This window comes from Macadamia integrifolia, chromosome 3, assembly GCF_013358625.1.
Source record: "Macadamia integrifolia cultivar HAES 741 chromosome 3, SCU_Mint_v3, whole genome shotgun sequence".
Taxonomy (NCBI): Eukaryota; Viridiplantae; Streptophyta; class Magnoliopsida; order Proteales; family Proteaceae; genus Macadamia; species Macadamia integrifolia.
Genome location: NC_056559.1, coordinates 10,744,584 through 10,766,209, shown reverse-complemented (window position 1 = coordinate 10,766,209; position 21,626 = coordinate 10,744,584). Strand labels below are relative to the sequence as shown.

General features: G+C 37.0%; 2 protein-coding genes across 3 annotated transcripts; one reads left to right on the top strand and one right to left on the bottom strand.

The window, feature by feature from the left end:
• Nucleotides 1-6: 6 nt before the first annotated feature.
• On the top strand, nt 7-13,339 carry LOC122074710 (protein DA1-like). Of its 2 annotated transcripts, XM_042639658.1 has the most exons (12): nt 7-222; nt 1,225-1,376; nt 1,707-1,797; nt 3,612-3,747; nt 9,304-9,424; nt 9,585-9,668; nt 10,547-10,666; nt 10,768-10,980; nt 11,155-11,217; nt 11,328-11,443; nt 12,592-12,650; nt 12,769-13,339. In XM_042639658.1, the coding sequence occupies exons 2-12, from the start codon at nt 1,266-1,268 to the stop codon at nt 13,098-13,100; spliced, it is 1,446 nt and encodes a 481-aa protein (XP_042495592.1). In that variant the 5' UTR covers nt 7-222; nt 1,225-1,265; the 3' UTR covers nt 13,101-13,339. The 2 variants fall into 2 exon arrangements, with proteins under 2 accessions (XP_042495592.1, XP_042495593.1); XM_042639659.1 differs by lacking the exons at nt 7-222; nt 12,769-13,339 and adding an exon at nt 288-460 and having other exon boundaries at nt 12,550-12,648.
• Nucleotides 13,340-16,230: 2,891 nt separating this feature from the next.
• On the bottom strand, nt 16,231-18,480 carry LOC122074914 (lysM domain receptor-like kinase 4). Its single transcript, XM_042639913.1, has one exon. It carries the CDS (start codon nt 18,432-18,434, stop codon nt 16,494-16,496), a length of 1,941 nt encoding a protein of 646 aa, XP_042495847.1. The 5' UTR covers nt 18,435-18,480; the 3' UTR covers nt 16,231-16,493.
• Between the last annotated feature and the right edge of the window lie 3,146 nt (nt 18,481-21,626).

The window sequence follows — 21,626 nt, the reverse complement described above, 5'->3', positions numbered from 1 at the left end:
TTTAAAAAAAAAAAAAAAAAATTCTTTTTGGCTCCCCTTCTCTGATAGATTCTTCTGAACGTTCTATGTTCTTATAGATTACTCTTTGGATTAAAGAAACAAATGGAGTGGTAGGGAACATCTTTTATGACTGCAAATGTTCCTGCTGACAGCCCTTTCAACCCTTATTTGATCTGGGTATCCTCTTCTTCTTCCCGTTGTGAGATTCTCCATCTGTTTAAGGTGAGTACTTACCATCAAAGTTCAATTGTTTCCCTTTTATTGAGAATATTTATATCCCTGCTCATTAATATATGTACATGTTGAGCTGGAAGAATCTTATCCCCTTCGTGTTTTCCCTTATACCTCTTTACCAATATGAGGTTGGTAGAATTTTGATAACTTGTTCTAGCAAATTATATGACCAACCTCTTATTCGAATTGGACGGAGTTGGACAACTTGGACAGTTCTACAATATTGGTGAGTGTTTTGTGGTGCCGTTTCTAATTATGTTTGGATTCTCTGAATGATGGGTACCAGGCCAATCTGTTTGGATTGGATTTAGATATTCTTTCTATATGAAGCACAGTTTGGTCCGAGTATAGGTATTCTCCACAGCTTGCACAGTTGATTGATGTTACTACTTTTGTCTACCAATCCGCGATGTAGCTGATCAGGTTGGATTTGAAAATTTGCAAGCTTTCCTCTTTAGTCTGCCTTTATGATTAAGGTGGGCTTGATCACAAGTTTAGGCGCAAGAAACAAAGCACATAAAATTTAGAGAGAGCCTCAAAATATCCTGGGAAGTTTTTGCTGTTTGCGATAGATTAATTGAGTTTTGAGGCATCATACTGGTATACTGTTCCAGTTATAGGCATGTTATCAACAGTATATTGCCACCATGAAAACAGTTGGCAACTTAGGTTCCCACATGGAGGTGTGTCAGGAAGAGTTTGAACCCTAAGACCTTTGCTGAAGAACATCTGTGAACTTGTTCTGGATGCGAACATTTCTCATGCTTCAGCACTTTATACGTGATTTTTTGTTGTGCAAGTAATTTGATATTTCAAAAGTCTGTGTTTTGCATTTAAATTTCCTTTTATCTATTTTCAAAATGCTAATAATTGGCACTATTATGAGATTTAGAGCTGTTATCATAAAATATCTATCCTCCTTTTTGTTTCTTATGCATTTCCGTTCTGTACTTGATATATTTCTTGCTTAAAAGGAAAATCGCTTTGCAGGAAAAAGTTTGTCGGATCATGACCCCATAGCTTCTTGCATTATGGGTTGGCTGAACAAAATTTTCAAAGGTTCCAGCCATAAAATCTCATCAGGACAGTATCTTGGCAGATATGAGGATGACAATGTTTGGCAGGAACCTTCTAGTGCAGTGGTAATTGTGGTTGCTGCTGCTTGTTAAGAATACTTTTTACTCTGGTCTGTCTTTGATTAGGTTCACTGTTGTTGCATGTATAACTGAAAGTATGACATTTTACATTTCCAAGTTAGTCGATGAAGAAGATGGGATGGCTTTGAGCCTGATAGAGATATTTTTCTCTCATATATTATTTCCTTTTGGTGCTCATTTTCTCCCATCACCATTTGGTTAGATGGTAGAACATGGCATCCAACTCTTATTTTTTGTTATTTCAGTTTTCCATTATTGTCTTCCTCCACAGCTAATCTTTTCCTTTCTTTCTTTATTTCTGGGAACTTAATCTAGGATGCATGGTCAGATAATGAGAATGAAGACATAGATCGTGCCATTGCACTTTCCCTTTTGGAAGAAGAGCAGAAAGGGAAAAATGTGATTGGTGAGTAATATCTCTTTCGGTATCTGTCTTTCTATCTATATCTTAATGCTCTTTGCATTATTTAATACATTGCCCAATAAAAGGAACAGGTTTTGATTTGAATTGTTCAACCATCTTGGTCAAATCGCCGATCCATCTGTGGTTTTGACCCCATATGCATCAATGAAATACTTCTGTTTGGCAAATGTGAACTCCGTTACTCTATCATCCCAACTGGAATAGTTCCCCTCAGATGGGTGAGCAGGTTCACCCCCTGGTTCTAAGCTCCCATACTTGGTCATATATGATTCAAAACTAACTTGCATTGATGCTAAATGTCCACCAGATCTGCAAATATATGACTGATGCTTACTTTTTGAAACCTGAGTTGATATTGTAGGTCATTTTCATTTCACAAAATTTAGATTTTTCCTTTGCTTATAGATCCAAGGCAAGGTTGATGTTATTGCAGGTAATCATGGAACTAAATCTCGGTCGAAACTGACCGAAATCTTTGAGTTGTCTCATAAAACGGCATAGCAATAGGAGCAAGGACAAAGTGCATAAAATGAGGATTGACATTGATATGTTTTGTTTTCCATAGGACAAAAAATTGATTTATTTATACTATATTTTCTCAAGCTGATTTATATTTAGGTTCATCTAGAAAAGTCCAGGTTTTGTTATTCGGCAGTATTTTGGTGAGATTTTGAGTTTCTCTGAATTTTTCCTTCTAATGATGGTTTACATTGATTAGCCATAGACTGTTTCTGGAAATGTGGTTTTGTTGCTTTGCTTTATTTTCTGATATCTTGAATCATTAATTTATGGTAGAAGAAAAAAGGCATGCAATGGGTGAATGAATAACATCACTGGAACTCTAACACCTACTTGGTCTAACACAGTAGACAAAAACCCAGCTGACGAAGCCAAAGTCGTTGGCCTTTTTGTCTATTATTCTGTTCTTGATACCATAAGATTGGATACCTGATATTGCACAATGAAATTACAACAGGATTTTCCTTTTACTCTGGTCAGGGCGGGACATGGGACTGAATTCAGTGTGGAAAATTAACGCTTCATAGTAATACCTTGATCAGTTGAGCCTCTTATATGTGTCTCACTTGTTTCCTTTATCTTTAAACAGTTGTAGATTTGTAGTCAACATAAATGATTACATTTCTGATTAAAATGGTTTTGGTCACAACTTTGATATTTACTTTGCAGTTGGTAGCTGAAAATCCATTGAGAGATTTTGCTTTTTCCCCTCTTCTAGCAGAAAATCTTACAGACTGAATGTCCAATATGGTTATGTTCTTGTGGGAAATATTTTATTCATGTCTAAGAATCTAACCGAGTGAGCTGAGTATGCCCCACCCCCACTGCCCCCTGCCAACAAAATTCAGAGCTCAGTCAGGCTTGTAACTCTTGAACAAGGTTCTGGGCAGTACTTTGAGACAGGGATCAGCCTAGGTGGTCAAACTGGTTGCCCTGGTACTCAGTCCCATATATGGGTCTGTACAGGGCTGCGAATAGCTTGGGTTGATCCAATGACCCAATCTGATTGTTTTGGTTTCTGGAGCCCTATTTGAGTGAGAACCAATACCTAGGGTGCCCCTTTTTTGATCATTTTATAAAAAAAGAGAGAGAGGGGGGAGGGTTTTTATATTAAGGAAAAGATGGCGATGTTGACTGCTGACTTGGCCGATGAAGCTATTGTGCCTTCGTAATTGTCTTTTCAGTTGATAGCTATATTGTGTACCATTGTGGTCCTCTTTATGATGCTTTTTTTGCTAATAAAACTTTTCACATTTTTACTTTTGCTTTTTCCTCAGATAGCGGATCTCATGTAGAGGAAGATGAACAGCTGGCTAGAGCACTACAAGAAAGTATGAACATGGAATCTCCTCCACGTTATGATAATGGAAATATGTTTCAGCCGATGACCTTCCCCTTTTCAACAGGGTTCAGGTATCTTGTTCTTGAGGTCAACTATGCACTAATTTCTCTAATCTGTCCCTTGTTCTTGTTTATTTTCTTAGTATGTATATATGGCTGTATAATTTATTAATTAAAACCATGTGAGTTGATTGTAGGGTTGGTCAAATTATATGAATCTGGTTTATGTTAGTCTATATTATATTGCCACATCAGAATCAGTTGAGAAAAAGAGCTCTATGTCAAACTTTGTGAAGGCTAAGAATCAGGTCATGTTCAGCACACACACCATACCTATGGTTTGCAATAATTTTATCTCCGATGCTGTTAAAAGTGCACAAACAGGATTTCTTCTTGGACATCTTTCAGATGTGATGATTTAAACACATTTCGTGATGGGCTGTAGTAGGTCTCTGCTCTGCTGATGATAAACCCTGTAGCATACTTTTAGCATCCAAATTGAGTGTCAAAACAGATGAATATTGCATAACTGGAGTTAGGAGAGTCATGAGGTTCTTCCAGAATTTTTACCCTCCTTTCTGTTAACTGCTGAAGTAGAACAGAGAAGGCCAGGACATTTCATCTCCTATTTTCAATGTTTCTTGCCTCTTTGTCATTCAAGGTTTCCCAAATGAAGCAAAATTTTCTCTCTCTTTGAAGATACAAAACCCTTTCTAGGATCATTCTCGAGTTTTAATTTCTTTTTGCCAGGTGAAAATCGATACCAATGTTGGTCATTCACATTCTCAAATTATTGCAAGGAGGTTTTAGTCCCAAATTTGATGTGTTCTCTTCTTATGGATCCCTTGTTTTATTTTTTCATAGATTAAAATTGATGTTCAACGTTCATCTGCGCATTCGTTTGATGTATCTGTTGAGAAAAACAAACCCTTTCCCAAATGTGTGCAAATTAATGGAGGTACACAACAACGTAGTTTATGCAAAGCTAATAATGCAGATAAATCAAATCAAGCCAACCACAAAACAACACACTAATTTTTAACATGGAAACCTTTCTTGGATGTAAGGGAAAAATCATGGGACATAGTCTATGTAAAATCTCCACCGTAGTCAGTTTAAGGGATTACTAGTCTTCTCCAGACAATGCTAAAGGGGTACTAATAAGTTTTCCCTAGTCAGTGCTGGAGGCTAACAAAACATTAAGAACAATAAACCTTCATAGATAACAAAAATTTTCACTAAAAAAGGTGGATCAACAGGAATACAGTCACCTCAATACCCGATGTGAAAAATTCAGGAAAGCTCTAATACCTTCCTTTTTTCCTTTACAAAGAGAACGCCGTCATAAAATAACTCAAGTACAAGGAACACAAGAGAGAGCACCCAGAAGAACTTACGTTTTTCTTTCCCTTTCTCTCCACTCCCATATCCCAGAAACAAGTTGATGAGACGAGACTTTGTGCGCATACACTCTTTTCTTCCTCATTCTTACCCTTTTTACAAGGACAGGAGAATATAAGATTGAGTCGGTTACATTTGTGTAGCTGCCTCACCAGGTGCTCCCTCTCCATGTGGAGTGAGGAGGAACCCAATAGTATCTAGATGTACTTGAGTAGGTAGCTTACTGCCCTCGCCTTTTTTTTGTTTTTGTTTTCAAGCTTTAGTATTTAACTTTTTTCTTGCAAAAATGCTTTTGAAAATTGATGTTTGTTGATGCTGATCATGGATCGGGATCCTCAGTAGCACGGGGGTGCACTACAGATCGAATAATGCAGCATTGGAAGTCGACACGTGGACATGGGGTGATCGATTGGTCAATCGGGTCAATTGAGACGATGCTGCATAGAGCAGTTCATACATGAGAACCACTGGAACCCAATCCTTTGAAATCTTTCAAGAACAAAACTGGAAAATCGCAAAAGCGTTCTTCTTTTCTTCCATCTCAAAGTGGAACTTCAGCGAACTAGAAGAAAAATAGGGGCTGCGCAAACTCCACCTCTGACCTCCATTGAAGCAGAAGAAAAATACGGAGTTGCAGGCTTTCCAAAAACATCAGTTTGAGTGTTCACCATAAAAAAACCATGTCTAGCAGGTTGAGAAGTCAAAATTAATAAAATAGAACAAATCCGAAAATCATCTCATGGTTGAACGGACAATAGAAGTACAACATTTTTCCATTTAACTAAGAAAGACGGCATTTTCCCATATAACAACATGGCAAAGAAAAGCATCACAAAATAGAGAGAGAGTGCACAAAATCAAGTCCAAGGCAATTTTGGGAAAGATTTTGTACCTAGAAGAACTGAGCAAAGCAGAGAGAGTAAGTTGAGCCAAATACCTTTTCTTAGGGGTTGATGATGGAAATTTGGAAGAGCGATTATGGCTCCTCTATACTCTATATGGGGTAGTGAAGGAGAAGTCACCGGCGGCGAGTGGATCTAACAAAAGAATCAATCGGGACCTGAAATTATTCGAAGAAGAAATCAATACATGCTCATGGAAAACCCTTCTGTTTTGATTGATCTCTTCTGCCATTTTTTCTGCGGTTTGGTCTATATTGGCCACCCGATTATAATAGCTCCACATGTCATCCATAAGTGCCGCGCTACACGATGTATAGCACACCCCCGTGCTACAGAGGATCCCGATCCGCTGATATAGGGAGGAGATTTGGAGGATATTCTAGAACTAGACGTGATTTGAGTGGAGAATATTTGGGTAAAGATATTCATCTACTATGGGGATTGTGTGGTTTTCTTACTTCCTATTTTGTAGGGTTGGATAGATATGCTACAATACATCCATAGCTTTACTTTGAAGGAAAACTTAAGTAGCAAGGGAACCTGTTTCGTATGGGAGTTTGTGGGTGACGTGGTATGTCTGTAGTGTGGTTTTATAGTTATCTTCTCAGTAGTTATTGGGTAGTTTTAGAGGAGTTATTTTATGTGGGAAGTTTTGTACGTGGATGAGGGAAGTTGTAACTACTTGTATTCCTATTAATGGGGATTATCTTGAATGAAAAATAGACTTGAATGACAAAAAAGGTTCCTACAATTTCTCTCTTGAGAGGAGGTCATGACTTCCTCGATTAAGCCAATGACGCAATAGCTTTGTCAGTAAAGCTATTTATCCCTTTCCTATTTTATTCAATTATTTATATTTTATCTCTCTCTCTTTCCCTATGTGTCTATCGTTCGTGCTGCGTACATGTCAGATCCTCCTACCAGACTAGAGGTTTCTTATTTTGTTGGTTTCTATTAAGTTATAAATAAAGGAGAATGGGCTTAGACTCTCAAATGACTAAAAAAAAAAAAAAGGCAAGTTTTTGCTTCAGCCTTGTTGGTGCAGTGGTGATGTCCTTTGGACTGTGGTGATGCAGTTACAGCCCTTTTGGTGGTGATTGCAATCAGAGCCTACTATGGTGACTCTGCAGGTAGTGTATGGTGGTGAATCCATTCCTGCAGGCCAAGTGGTGATGCCTTGGTCATATCCTTTCTTGTTTCTTTTTTCATATGTAAAAATAATAAAAAGAAACAAGAGTTCTAAGAAATATCCATTATCGATATATGTTTGTCCCATACTATGATCTTATTGTGATTGATCTCCCACTGGTTTGAGATTGATTCTGCATTATCTGTTCTATAGCTCCACAGAAATAAAACCATCACAAAAAAAAATAAAAATAAAATAAAATAAAATAAAATAAAATAAAAAATAATAAATAATAAATAATAAATAAATAAATAAATAAATAAAATAATAATAATAATAATAAAATAAATAAAATTGTCTGTGCAACAGAGAAATGGAATGACATGAGACTTATAATAATGAGATTTAACCAGTTAATAATTGCATATATATCTTGTAGCATGTTTATTATGAGAAAATGTCAGAGCAGTCGATGGGTTTTGGACCTTTTGGCTGTTTTCGATAATTACAACCCCTTTCCCCAAGTGGTCTGACTAAGTTTGCATAGGCCTATAAAACTGCAGTCGTTACAGCTTAGGTGCTGGTACCCAAATAAAGCTCCACATACAGTATACATCACCATATGCTCATGTTGGTAAGTTGTAGTTTAAAAAAATGGTTCAGAAGTTAAAATTTAAAAAGAGGAAGGTTCCCAAAATATCTATTAATTTATAACACATTTCTTGTATAGTGTTTTAAACAAATTTTTATTTATTGTGCAACATTTACTGATTTTATGTAAATTTTGTTGTAATTGCTGTGTTTCTTTAAAAATTTCCCTATTACTGATATGTTCTACTCTATTCTGAAATTCCAATTTTTAGTTTCCCGTTTTCAAATGTTGAAATTTCTCTAGAAGCTATAGTTTAAAACCTTTGTTTCTTTAGTGAGGTTTTCATTAGTGAATATTCCAGTCTAATATTGTTGCAAAGGGAATCTATGTGACCGAAGAGTCCTTACTAATGGCAGCAGAAAAGGGTTGTACATCTTATATAACAGCACAATATCATCCTGCTATTTCCCCTCCTCGCATGGCTAAAGCTAAGGAATTTGTCTGTTGAAGGGATATGGATTGCCTGTCAATTAGGCCTTCCTTTCCACACTTGAATAGCTTGTGCTACATTGTGTACACCAGATACTTTGTGCTTCCATTTATGAGAGCGTTTTATGCAATTGACTGAGGCTGAGAAAACTTAGGCTGGGTTATGCCCAAGTTCAACCCAAATCCCCTAGGCACAGTTGCGGTCCATGTTACTTCAGCCAGCAAAAAAACTCCAAAAGCCCAGTTCAAAATTGAACTTTTAAGGCCATTCGATGAGTAGTAGTAATAATGAGGATTTTAGGAAACCAAGGGTTTTAGGGAGCTATTTCACAAGAAAAGACGGAAAACCTGCTCAATATCATTTGATTGAACAGTTGACTCAGCTCCTTGTTGTTTGAAGAAACCTGTAGACCATCCCCCAATTGGTAGAATAAAACCCACAACCCTTGGGGTTATGGTAGAAAGAGCCATAAATATAGATGATCTCTGCCGGAGCAAATAAGAACAAGCAGTAGAAGGAGGAGATAGGAAGTTGGAAAGCAGGAAGTGCCGCTGACCAAGATTTTCTCTCTTGGAATGGAAGGAGGGCTGCTGAGGGTGTTGTCATTTGAGTTCTCAGCAACTCACCGTATCACTCTGAACACTCCTTTATTCTCTTTTCTTTTTCCTTTTTTAAGCCTGATTCCATCCAGGGCACCGTATTTGAACTTCATACACAACCCAACAGAAACGTTAGAAAAGGAATCACAAATTTAATCCAAACAAAACGCCTTGGATAACAAGCAATAGAGAACGCCTAGGACCCCCAAATCCACCATGTTGCCTAGGTGACCCCTTGACAACTATGGCTGTAAATCAAGGGCGGCAACTTATGGCCACTAATCAAATTCTTATATTTTATCCTTTTCTTTTAAGCAGTTGGCAACAGTTTAAATTGAGACAGATGGTGCAACCACTAGCTTGATTCAAAATTCGTTGAATTCAGTGTGGAACTTCTACATATTCTTGCATTTTTTTTTAAAGTTTTGGATATATCATTTTAATGTTAGTTTATCATTTATCCATTGCATTTCCCATGTGAAACTTATTTTGTTGATTAAAACAATTTTGTGTAGGATTTGTGCTGGTTGCAACACTGAGATTGGCCATGGACGGTTTTTGAGTTGCATGGGTGCAGTTTGGCATCCTGAATGTTTCCGCTGTCATGCTTGCAATCAGCCCATTTCAGATTATGAGGTGTGTATACTAGTCCCTATATATTTCCTAGTTAAATCCTAACTAAAAAACATGATTCTTTAATTGTTAGCTGATTCTTTATGGTGCAGATTGTTGTATCAATAGAATAGTAATATCTTTTGATTATAATAGTCTTGCTAATTCTTTTTTTCTTTTCTAGTTCTCAATGTCTGGGAATTACCCTTATCACAAATCTTGCTACAAGGAGCACTACCATCCAAAATGTGATGTTTGCAAGCACTTTGTAAGTACCTTCTCTGTGACAGGATGATAGTTTTTTGAGTTTCTAGCCAGTCTGCGCACTTCCCCCTCGATTACCAAAAGGAAAAGTTCATCACTCAGGAGATGTTCATTAGTTGTTACTTGTGATTCGAAAGGGGAAGGTTTTAGATTGGGTATTAGGGCCTCCTGAAGTTGATTTTTGTGGCTTATTCCTCAGTCTCGTTTATCTCAGTAAATATGTAGAGATGAAACTATTTGGCAAAAATAGTAATAGTGAAAGAGGATTCAATTATAACAATAAAATAAATAAAATAGAACAAAGAATGCAAGGAAAATTACTTAAACCAAACTATTGATCCTTAATCATCTCCACATGTAAAGTATTCTAACAGAAGCTAATGATTATAAATGTCAGTGGAGGTTCTTAATGTGACATGAGAAAATGATATGATGATCCACAAGAAGATGAAAGTTTATACTCACACATGAAATGATGAAACATGTATGCCAGGGAAAATAAATTCTCACCTTGTGATAAAATTTCTATTAACAAGTACATTTTTTGGTAGCTAAATATAGAGTAATGTTAAATAAAGAATAGTATTCAGAAAATATTTGAGATGTGATAGTTGTGACTTTCAAATGGTTAAATTGCTTCAACTCCAGGTACTAAATGGAACATTGGAGTGGGCCATCAAAACAATTTTGGGGATTAGGCTGTGGACTAGGAGCTGATGGGATGAAGTTTGTTTTTGTAAAATCATTTGTTATATTAGAAGTTATTAATTTCTAATTTATTAATTATATGGTAAACAACTGCCTTACAGACGATGGTTTTTGTTCTTTCTTATATTTCATACTCACACTCAGCCTGTGTCTGCGTTGGATCATTCTTTACAGATTCCTACAAATCATATGGGTCTTATTGAATACAGAGCACATCCATTCTGGTATCAAAAGTATTGCCCCTCACATGAGCATGATGGGACTCCACGTTGCTGTAGTTGTGAGAGGATGGAGGTCAGTTTGAAATGCATTACCTTTGAAAGATGCCTGCTTTAAGAATTTACGAAATGTCTATGAATTTGAAATATAATGTAAAAAACTTTTCTCATTTGCAGCCAAGGGATACGAGATATGTCACCCTAGATGATGGTAGGAAGCTTTGTCTGGAGTGTCTGGATTCATCAATCATGGATACAAGTGAATGCCAACCCCTTTACCTTGACATACAAGAATTTTACGAAGGATTAAATATGAAAATAGCGCAGCAAGTTCCATTACTCTTGGTCGAGAGACAGGCACTAAACGAGGCCATGGAGGGAGAAAAAAACGTAAATAGAGATGAAATCGACCCATCATGTTTCTGTCATTGAGCAAGCAGTGCATAAATAATAATATTTTTTTTTTCTTTTTCTTAATGTGATTTGTCCTAATTTTTGTTTTGTCCTTATATCCCTTAAAATTTCTTTTTCTTCTCTTGTTCCTTATTTCTTTGTTGTGTGCAGGGTCATCATCACTTGCCCGAAACAAGGGGGCTCTGCCTGTCAGAGGAACAGACTGTTAGCACTGTAAGAATTGTTCTATATTGTTAATCTGAAAAACTGGGCTTATGTTCTCTTTTGGAAAATCTGTTTCATGGGTAGAAAACTCAGTGGTCTGTTATCCCTTGTACTAACAGATTTTGAGAAGGCCAAGAATTGCTGGAAACCGCATCTCTGACATGAAAACAGAGCCGTATAGACTAACTCGCCGATGTGAAGTGACAGCTATTCTCATTTTGTATGGCTTACCAAGGTATTGTTTCAGCTTTTTCCTTTCTTTTTGCCTGTGTATGATATCTTAGGTGAGTGTCTGACATTTGCTTAACTGAAACTTTATTGCTTTTGGTTCAGCATCTATTGCAGAGCAGCTTTTCTGAGTGCTGCTTTGGTTATGGCTCTTTGATTAACGTGGCATTTGGTTATTTTACAGCTTTGGAACATAATAGAAGTTTTGATTTTGTAAGGCTGTGTTGGGTGAAAAGGACCTTTTTTAGAATTACTTCTTTATAAACTGTTATTTTCTAAGCAAATTTCCACTGGAACAGCTATATACGTTTTCGATTTTCTATTCACTCATGATCGGGCCTGACCTGGTCAACCCGATCATGATATTGAAGGATGGGACCTTGCACCTGTTTTTATTATTGGTTGGCTTTATTGGTATTTCAAAAGTTTGTATGGATTTTAATATTCTGGAATATTGCATTCCAATTGTTGTAGCTAGAGTCTATTTTGCACTCTCAAACAAACAAAAAGGAAAGGAAATGATTTTAAGAAAGAAATAAACAGAAGACACTCTGATTCCCTTTTTAATATGTTTCCTCTTTCTGTTTTTCAAAACTATCTTTTATCATGTTACTAAATGCCTTAAAAACAAAAACTGTTAAAAAGAAAAAATAAAAAGAGAAAATAATGAAATACCACTTACTAAAATTTGCACAAAAGCAGCCTTGAAACATTTATTGGAGCATTTAAGAGTGCAGATCTGTCACTTGAGAAGAATGGTTAAAAGGATATTAGTTTGCTCATGCTATAATTTTCCGATGGCCACATAAACCGCTGAAAGTTATTAATGAAAGTAATTTACAATTGCTTCTTCTAGTTAAAAAGTATGCATATAGTACAAGCACTGGCATCGTCCAATGCTTTTTTCTAAAGTAGGTTGCTTATTCTAAGCTAGTACCATCTCATTTTCTTTCTTTCTTTTTTTATTTTTATTTTTATTTTTTTTGGGGGGGGCGGGGTTTGAGAGGGAGTGAATACTAAAACCAAAAGATGCATAAACTTCTTTGAAGTAATGCAAAAATCCACTCCACTTTATAACAGTTGTTCCTAAACCTGTGCTATTTGCATATTTAGGTTAGCTTTTTGATGTATGACGAAGAATCTGTCTGCATACAGATTGCTTACTGGGTCAATCCTGGCGCATGAGATGATGCATGCATGGCTGCGGCTCAATGGTGCTCCCCTGCCCCCTAACCATAACTATTGTCACCTCAAATTCAGATTTGGTTTTTGGATTATGTTGGAGTCTGTTAAACCACTAAATTTGTGTATGGTGCTATGGTTATTTCATAGGTTATCGTACTCTTAATCAAGATGTTGAAGAGGGTATCTGCCAGGTGCTAGCTCACATGTGGCTAGATTCAGAGATCATGTCAGGTTCTGGTAGTAATGTTGCTTCAACATCATCTTCATCATCATCATCCTCATCTTCTTCTACATCATCAAAGAAAGGCACACGGTCTCAGTTTGAGAGGAAGCTTGGGGACTTTTTTAAACACCAAATTGAATCTGATACATCACCAGCATATGGGGATGGGTTCAGAGCTGGTAATGAGGCAGTGCTCAAGTATGGACTGCGGAGCACCCTTGACCATATCCGGATGACAGGTATGTTTCCATACTAAGTGTTGATCCATGACTTGGCCATTCTTTTTTCTTCCCTTGATGGGGAAGAAGCTTGGCCCTATCATATTAGAGCTTAGGGCTGATGCATATTTGAGTCGAGCATATTTCCTTAGAAGAGAAATTTATTATGTTTGGTCCGGTTTCTTTCCTTCATATTTGTAATCGCCTCTTGATGGGTACCACATTATATCATTCGACATTAATGCCACATATGTCTAATAAAGTCAATTTTATACTATCTTGCTTTCTTTAATCATGGTCTCCTTTCTTTGTTACACACTCCTTATTCCTATATTTATATTAGACTATGAAAAACTTTTAATCACCAGTTTTTAGGATCTTCATTGTTCAAGTATGTTCATTTCGTGGTAGAATATTCCAATGGGAAGCAGATAAAATCAGTATGTGCATAATTGGTAGAAAAAAATTCAGCAAGCTAGCCAAATATTGACCCAATTTGATTACTTGAACTGACTGAATTGTTGGACAATCCTATGCTCCTCACTTTCTCTCTCTTTTGCTCTTCTGGCAAGGTTTTATCTGTTCCAACAGTAAATATCTTACAGGATGTCTCAAAAAACAAAAAGGAAATGGTATAAGAACAAAAAGTAACAAGTTAAAATTTTGTTCATCATTTCACAAAGGTATAGTTGTACCTTATTTCTGCAGAAGAAGAATGTTGTATTTTGAATAATCTTGTCTTTCCCACCTATGGAGGACCACCACCCCCCACTCCCCTCCCCTACCCCCCTTCCCCCTCCCCCCTCCCCCCCTCCCCACACCACCCCTCCACACCCCCAAAAAAAAAAATGGTGCTTGAGAGGATTGTATAAAGACTACCACATTTCTTCTTTTTATTTTATTTTATTTATTTTTTATAATGAGAAAAGAATACCACATTTGGGGGATCCAATAGCAAAGCTTGTGGGATGAAACTACCCTCTATTTATTATCTGGCAATTATTGGGCATCTGGTGTCACTTCTCTGGAGCTATTCATGGCTAAATCTCTGCTTTATCTAAATGAATGCCTCTTCTTCTAACATGCACACACACACACACAGACCAAGAAAAGAAAAAACAAAAAAGGCAATTATGATATAGTGTAGTGGAGTCTCCTAACATGCTAAGTTTATTACCAACACAAGATGCAGTAATGGAGTGTGACTTCCACACTAAAGAACAACATGAAAATCTTGAAAGAACTTGATTGGAACTCCAGCACTGTGACCTTGATCTCCAAAATAAGTATTTGCGTGGACAATCATCATATTTTAGTTGCTGCAGTAGAGGCACCAACTTGAGGCAATCACTTCGAATTTTGACATTCTTGATCTTCAATATGGATCCTTCTGTGACCCTTCTCCAATCTCTAGGCTGCCTCAGCTTCCATTTGTGAAGGAGAGCCGATGGGAATGTCAAAGCCTGTGGACTTTTTTTTTTCTTTAGAATGCGCTGTAGACATAAAATCTATTCTGAAATGCATTCCAAACACAGACTAAAAATAATGTTGGACCATAACGTGGCCTATGCTTTCTGTTCCTTTACCACAAAGCAAGCAAGATTGATCTCCAATCCCACCCATGAAATTTTTGTGCCTGTGTAGGATGGAAAGTTTTTCCATTAAAATTTTTATATGGCCATTACTAGTGTCCAAGATGTTTCCCTGCACTGTATGCCGGCCATGAGCAAATGGGTTGTAGTGAGAGATGATAGGAGACTCCTTTGGTTTTCAATACACCCATTTTTTGACAGATGGGCAAAACCAGTCATCGTTTTTTATTTTTCCTGTTATGGAGAAGTAACATTTGGTATGTGTGATGTAATGACCTAGTGCACGAGGCTCTTCCTATTACATGGTCTGACTTATCCCCGTTTCGTAGAGAGACTGTTTCTATGTTGATTGTAGTTCCAAAATTTGGTTGTGTTATAGTTGATAAGATGCCAAAAGGATAACTAGTAACTACCATTGCTCTTTTTGATTGTTCCCTGAAACAGATTGGCATCCTTCAACAGCATGAAAGGAACCCATCCTAGTATGCCCTGTTGGGTTTCCTGTTAACATGATGGAGAGGGACCACATGGGTATGGCGTGGAATAACCTTTGTTTTAGGATACAGTATCTCATCACCCCTGGTGAAGAGGGAATCTCCTCTCTATGGAGATATGACTCTTTAATTAGCATAGATTTTATAAAACATTAATCAAAATTAATTCATTTTTATTGTCGTTTAAATGTTGGAGCATGTCAAGTTTGGAATATATGCAGATGGTCTATTGATGAGGCATACATGCTCACTAATAAGTTCAAAACTTATCAACCACAAACCTTATCAGCCCTCACCCCTTCCCCAACACCACCCCAACCCCCCCCCCCCCCCAAAAAAAAATATAAAAATAACTTTTTAGTTAAGATTGAAGGGGCCAATGGCATACCCACCAAGAATATAAAACACAATGGCAAGAACATGAGTTCAATATAGCCATGAACATGAGAGTACATGATCTAGATTAGCCATATTTCAAATTTAATAATCTAATCAATGAAATATCCTCCCATGCATTGGTATGCATCCCCATCTATGTCAATGCTTGCATATGATACTTCAATCATTACACTAAACTCTCCCATAGTCCTGAATTTAAAAATCTCAATTATTGCCACTTGGAAAACTTCCACTATGTTGAAATTTGACATGTGACTATGTGATTAAGGAACATTGCGGTCTCCTATTCTTACATTATGTGCCACGTCAGTGAACTATTACATTTTTTCACATGTAAAGTTTGTTTATTTGTAATTTGCTATTATAAAGTTCTTGGAGACAAATTGTATTTTTTTCATTGAAATTGTAATACATGATGGGTCATTCGATAGAAATTGAAATTTCTGTCCCATAATGACAAGACAACCAATTAGATTCAGAGTACTATGGAAGAAAGGAATATGGTAGCACTATGGTTTAAGGATAGCATCAAGTGAGACGACTCAGCCCACCTATGTCATCTTCGATGTGTGTACCTATTGCATGCAGCTTCGAACAATTTCATGATAAAAGCTCACCAACTATGAAGACAAAATTCTGCTGCCATAACAAATAACATCGTTCTCGCAATTTGAGAATATTCATACTGAATTATATCTTGGAATTATTTCCTATTTGAAATCTCTCAAAAATCTCAAATCCCCATTATCACTGCGAGATCATACGAATACATTTCTTTAAATTGAAATATAACTGAAACCTTGCAGCCTATACAGTTGCAAGTTCTACACAATTACAAACAACCTTTGAAATGTTTACAGACAAACCAGATCACAAACATGGAAGACAGTGAAGATGTACAGAAAAATACATCAAACTATCTTGCTATAGCGAAGAAATTTACAACTCAATACATGTAAGAGTTTGAACCTCTATTACCCAAGAAAGATGATTCCCAAGTTAGTGAAGTAGTGACGATTATTGAGAGGGATTGCACAATCGTATCCATACCTGGTCGACTGGCTGGATCCTTCCTCAAGCAGCTCTCTGTTAGTCTAGCCAGAGACAAAGCCAGGTCCAAAGGATAACTTGCTTCTAGAGAAGGATCTATGAATCCTCCTAGCTTTTCTTCTGCATTTTCCTTATGGAGTATTGCTATTAACACGTTAATTAAAAGCAAATCTTCCCCTTGAGATGAAACAATTACCTTTTTTCCACTAATTAGCTCCAGCATCACAACCCCAAATGCATAAACATCCAGTCTTGGAGAGATCAAACCATCCGCCAAATACTCAGGTGCCATGTAACCTTTTGTCCCAACGATGTGCTTTGTCAATGCGAAATCGCCTTCCTGCCCTCCTGCAGACCTTGCTAGACCAAAATTGGCTACCTTAGCCCTGAAATCATTGCCCAGAAGAATATTACTGCTTTTGACATCCTTGTGGACATAAGGAGGAGTGGTATAGCTGTGGAGATAATCAAGCCCCATGGCCACATCCAATGCAATCTGTACCCTCTCTGTCCAGCTTAAAATTTTGGGTCTACTCATGTTGCCATGGATCCAGTCACTCAAAGGTCCATTCATGGCATACTCATAAACAAAATACCAATCCCCTTCACTGAAACAAACACCTGAGAGCCTGATTATATTGACATGGTTGATCTTGGAGAGTAAATTTATTTCTTCGGACACATCTCCATTGATCTTTTTAATAGCGGCTATGTCCCCATTAATCTTTCCACGGTAGACAGATCCCTTAATCCAGCAACTGGGGCTGAAATTCTCTGTTGCAGATTTCAATTCTTCAAATTTATACACTTTAATGGATTGAACACTGTCAGCAATACCAAAAAGGTACTCCCTGGATTCAACCTCTGATTTCTTGTTGAGAGGGTCTGAGGAGAGAATCGAATCATAATTCGTCGACTTCGAAACGAGTATAGGATTAGCTTCGCTTCTCTTACGTTTACGGAATAAAAGATGCAAGGCTATGATGAAGATAACCAACATGAGACCAATTGAAGCCGCAACTGCAATAACAACATAGACCCATATTTGAATTGATGCTGTAGAACTCTGTGATGGAGAGAAAGGAGTGGAAGAAGGCGGCGGAGATGGTGGGCTTAAGATTTGAGAACTGGATGGTGGATACCGTAAAGGAACAAGGAGGGTTGTGAATTGGTAAATGATGATGTTAGGAAGCTCATTAGCTGCAAGGGTCTCCGTATAGTTAGCTCCAAACTGAGAACTTATGGTGTAAACAGAATCACCCGTAGTGGTTGTGTAACTGAATAGATATTTGATGCCAGCAACACTTTGATTTTTGGTGGGACAAGCACATCGAAGGGGTATAGTAATTGTTTGGCCAATATTTAGGCCCGTAGCAGAGATGTTGTTTTGAATCTGGATAGCTTGACAAGTGGAAAGACCTTGGAAGGTGTCGTTAGCGATAATGAAAGGAGTATCATTTGGTTTAACAATATAAGAAGTGTTTGCCTGAGAATACTGACCGGAACAAGAACAATTGACGGGAACGATCACCTCCTGGTTTGTTTGGAAGGACCAAGTCTGAGAGACTGAATTAACCTGGGCGAGCTGAGATAAGTCGGAGCCGAAGAGGGCCGCGATTGAAGGAACCGTGTAATATGGGGGCTGAGATCTGAAGATGAGGTAAGATTGGCAAGATGGGTTGAGGCCATTGCAGTAGTAACCAAGAACAGAGTTTGAATTATCTGTGGTTCCGCAGGCAGTGGTACCCAGCCCCACGTAAGGTTGCTGAGCAAGAGTAACAGAGGAAGAAATCAATGAAATGATACAGAGAAGGATGAGAGATTGAGGAACACCCATTTAGAGAGGGGATTGGAAGAACTCAAAACAAAAAAAAAAAATCTAAATTTCCGTCCTCTCCCAAATCTCAATAGACCCATTTCCTATATATTTTCACCAAAAATTTTCCTATATATATATATATGTTCTCATTATATGGGGATGGAGTCTTCCAAATTTCATGCCTGTAATCAATTATTTGAAGTTAAAATATCGATATTTTGAGTGGGAGTGGAGTGGAAGGCAAAGGATTGCTTGCTTGACTGCTCTTTACTTCTTTCTCTGTTTTGAATATTTGAATTTTGAACCGTTAAAAACAATGACGCCGTCTCTCTCTCTCTCTCACTCTCTCTCTGTATGTCCGAAACGGCATGATCCATACTCACATTGGTAGAGTAACGACTTTCACATACGGTGTACTTTGGTTTTCAAGAAGATATTAATTTATGTGGTCATGAAATCATGTATGAAAATGAAATCATACACGAAGCCTTCTGGTGCGAGGAGCCGATCCATGCTCATGGGCCTTGTGATCTATATCAAGAAATAATAAAAAGCCACGTTTGTTGAGGGAATAGTGAGCTAGGAAAAAAAGGATGGGATAATTATAGGTTTTTTCATAAAATTCTAAAAAATACATTTGTCTAATTGCTTGGGTGGAAAATTAAGTAGATAATCATATGTAAATTAAGAAAACTTGTTCGCCTACATGGCAAGCCATTTATTCCACGCTATCCTTCTCCAAAATCTCATTATTTTGGGTAGGATTTTTTGTGGAGGGAAGTAATTAAAGAAATAGCTTTATTACATATGACGCCCTTAACTTTATTATATTATATATTTGAATTAAAAAATTATGAAATTCCATTGTTTATACCATAGCTTGTTTCCTTTCTTTTTCTCATTCTTTAATCCCATTATATGTGGGATCTATATATTTTCCTTTCCCAAACGATGCTCGAGGGAACCACCCTCTCATAGGAGACCGTGCCCTATTAGATAGGCCACCTTGTCATGATGACTGTAGATCATCAATAGATGGTTAAGATTTACCCACTGAAATAGAGAAGGGTGTTTCACAATGGTTTAATATTCTTTTTTCCTTTATGTGAAAATGAATGATTCTATTTGCTTGACATGTCCTAAAAGGAATTTTAAAGAGGATCAACTCATATGTATATATATTTATTCATTTATTTATTTTATTATTATTATTATTTTTTTTTTGAAGATGTAAGAAAGTGAGTACCCATTTTAAAGGACCAAGTTTTCCTTCAACCTTGGCAAAGAAAGAATCCCCCTCAGCATAGGTATCTAAACCCTTTAATTGGATCCAAGAAAGGTGTTTGTGATCATAATAATGAGATTAAGTTTTCCATTTGGTGGTGTAGAATATGCTAGTGTTTTCCGGTGTCTATTTCTTTCCTCCCATAATAGGGTGCAAATATGTCATTCAAAGGAGGAAGGAGAGGTAGACACAAGGAGGTGCTAGGGTACACTATGCAGCTTGATAATATTCTTTTCCCCTAAATAATAGTGCTCTTTTCCCCTAAATAATAGCGTGTGCAGGTTAATGATGAACCATTAACACTAGCTTAGCCTAGTGGTAGCAGATTCTGCATGAAGAGCCGGCGCCTAGGGGATGAGATCGTGGGGAATCAAACCTTGTCATATTCGAGTGAGTGAATGTGTTGTGTGTAGGCATAGATAGCCATTGACCATATTAGCACCCAATAGGTTGACTGTTGCCAGCCGTGCTTAGTAATCAATAAGATAAAATATTAAAAAAAAAAATTAATGATGAACTTTAAGGCATATCATCGGTGGAGAAAGAATCCTTCCTTTCTACATGCGAAGAGAACTTTGTCATACATTTTGGGTTTAGATTTCGGTTGATCCGTTCATGTCCTTAAAAAAAAAAAAAAAAAAAAAGGCACATGTGGTGTAGGTGACAGCTGTACTCTCTCTCACACACTCAGGGCAGGGGGATGTGTAGAAATTTGTATTTATTTTTTAAATCAGCATAATTTTTTTTTTCTTAATGAAATTGGAAGTGAAACTGATTGATTAATATCAAAGAAGGTTTCTCCTACCACAAAAAAAATTAATAATTTAAGGGAAAAAGAAGATTGTCCAGTTGCATGGATTCTGCGTCGAGAAATAAGAGTGTGAAATTATCACTCTGTCCATTAAAATAAAAAATTTCATCCATGTTAATAACCTTATACGTGCATTTTCACTGGTGCCACACAACTTGACAACTATCTCTTTCCCATAACTTAATTAATTGGGTATAGTGAATTTGTTTTCATATATCAAGTTTAACTAAAATCAATGTATTTTTTGTCATGAAAGAAATATATATATATATATATATATTTATTTATGTTTATGTTCTTGACGACTCTCTTCCCCAATAATTTAATTGGGAATATTGATGAGTTGCTTTTTATATATCATGTGTAATTAAAATGAATCTAAATTAATGTCAAGAAAGAAATAGTTTTTTTTATTACATATATTTTCTTTAATAAGATATGTTGCCTATTTTTTTACCCATTAATTAAACCACCGCTTTCTTTAATGATCAGTGCCCTTAGTACTTCCATAAAAGAATAGATGAATTAGTCCTTCTACCTTATATTAACTGAAACAACCCTACCCCAAACTTCTTTTCTGATTCTCCACAATCTACATCTCCAGCCCCGGCTCCACCCCACGCTACCCCACCCCACTCCACCCTTTGCATTTCGGAAAAAGATCATCTTCAACACCACTGACCATTCAACGATCCATTCAAGGGTTGGGAGTGCTTGGACACGTATCCCTAGGTGTTGGTAGATGTTGGGATGCGCGACCAAGCCCTCCAAACCCTTGGATGGATCGTTGAAGGATGATTAGAGGGTGCAGTCGTTGGAGAAGAGCCAGATCCATGCATCCCTACTCCGCACACCCTTTTGGGCCCTGCACCTCTTCCTCCCTCCACCCACTGTAGGCTGTCTTTGTCTTAAGAATAAAAGATTATCGACAATGGTTGATTGATTAATCTTTGGTGGTATTTTAATTATAACCTCATGAGATAGAAAATTAGAAATGTTGAACTTGGAAAGAATATCTAAATTATTGCTTGGCTACTGAAAGCAATTAATATAGACATGTGAAATGAAATTAAACGAATTAAATCAAGTCAGATATTAGAGATTCATAATTGCA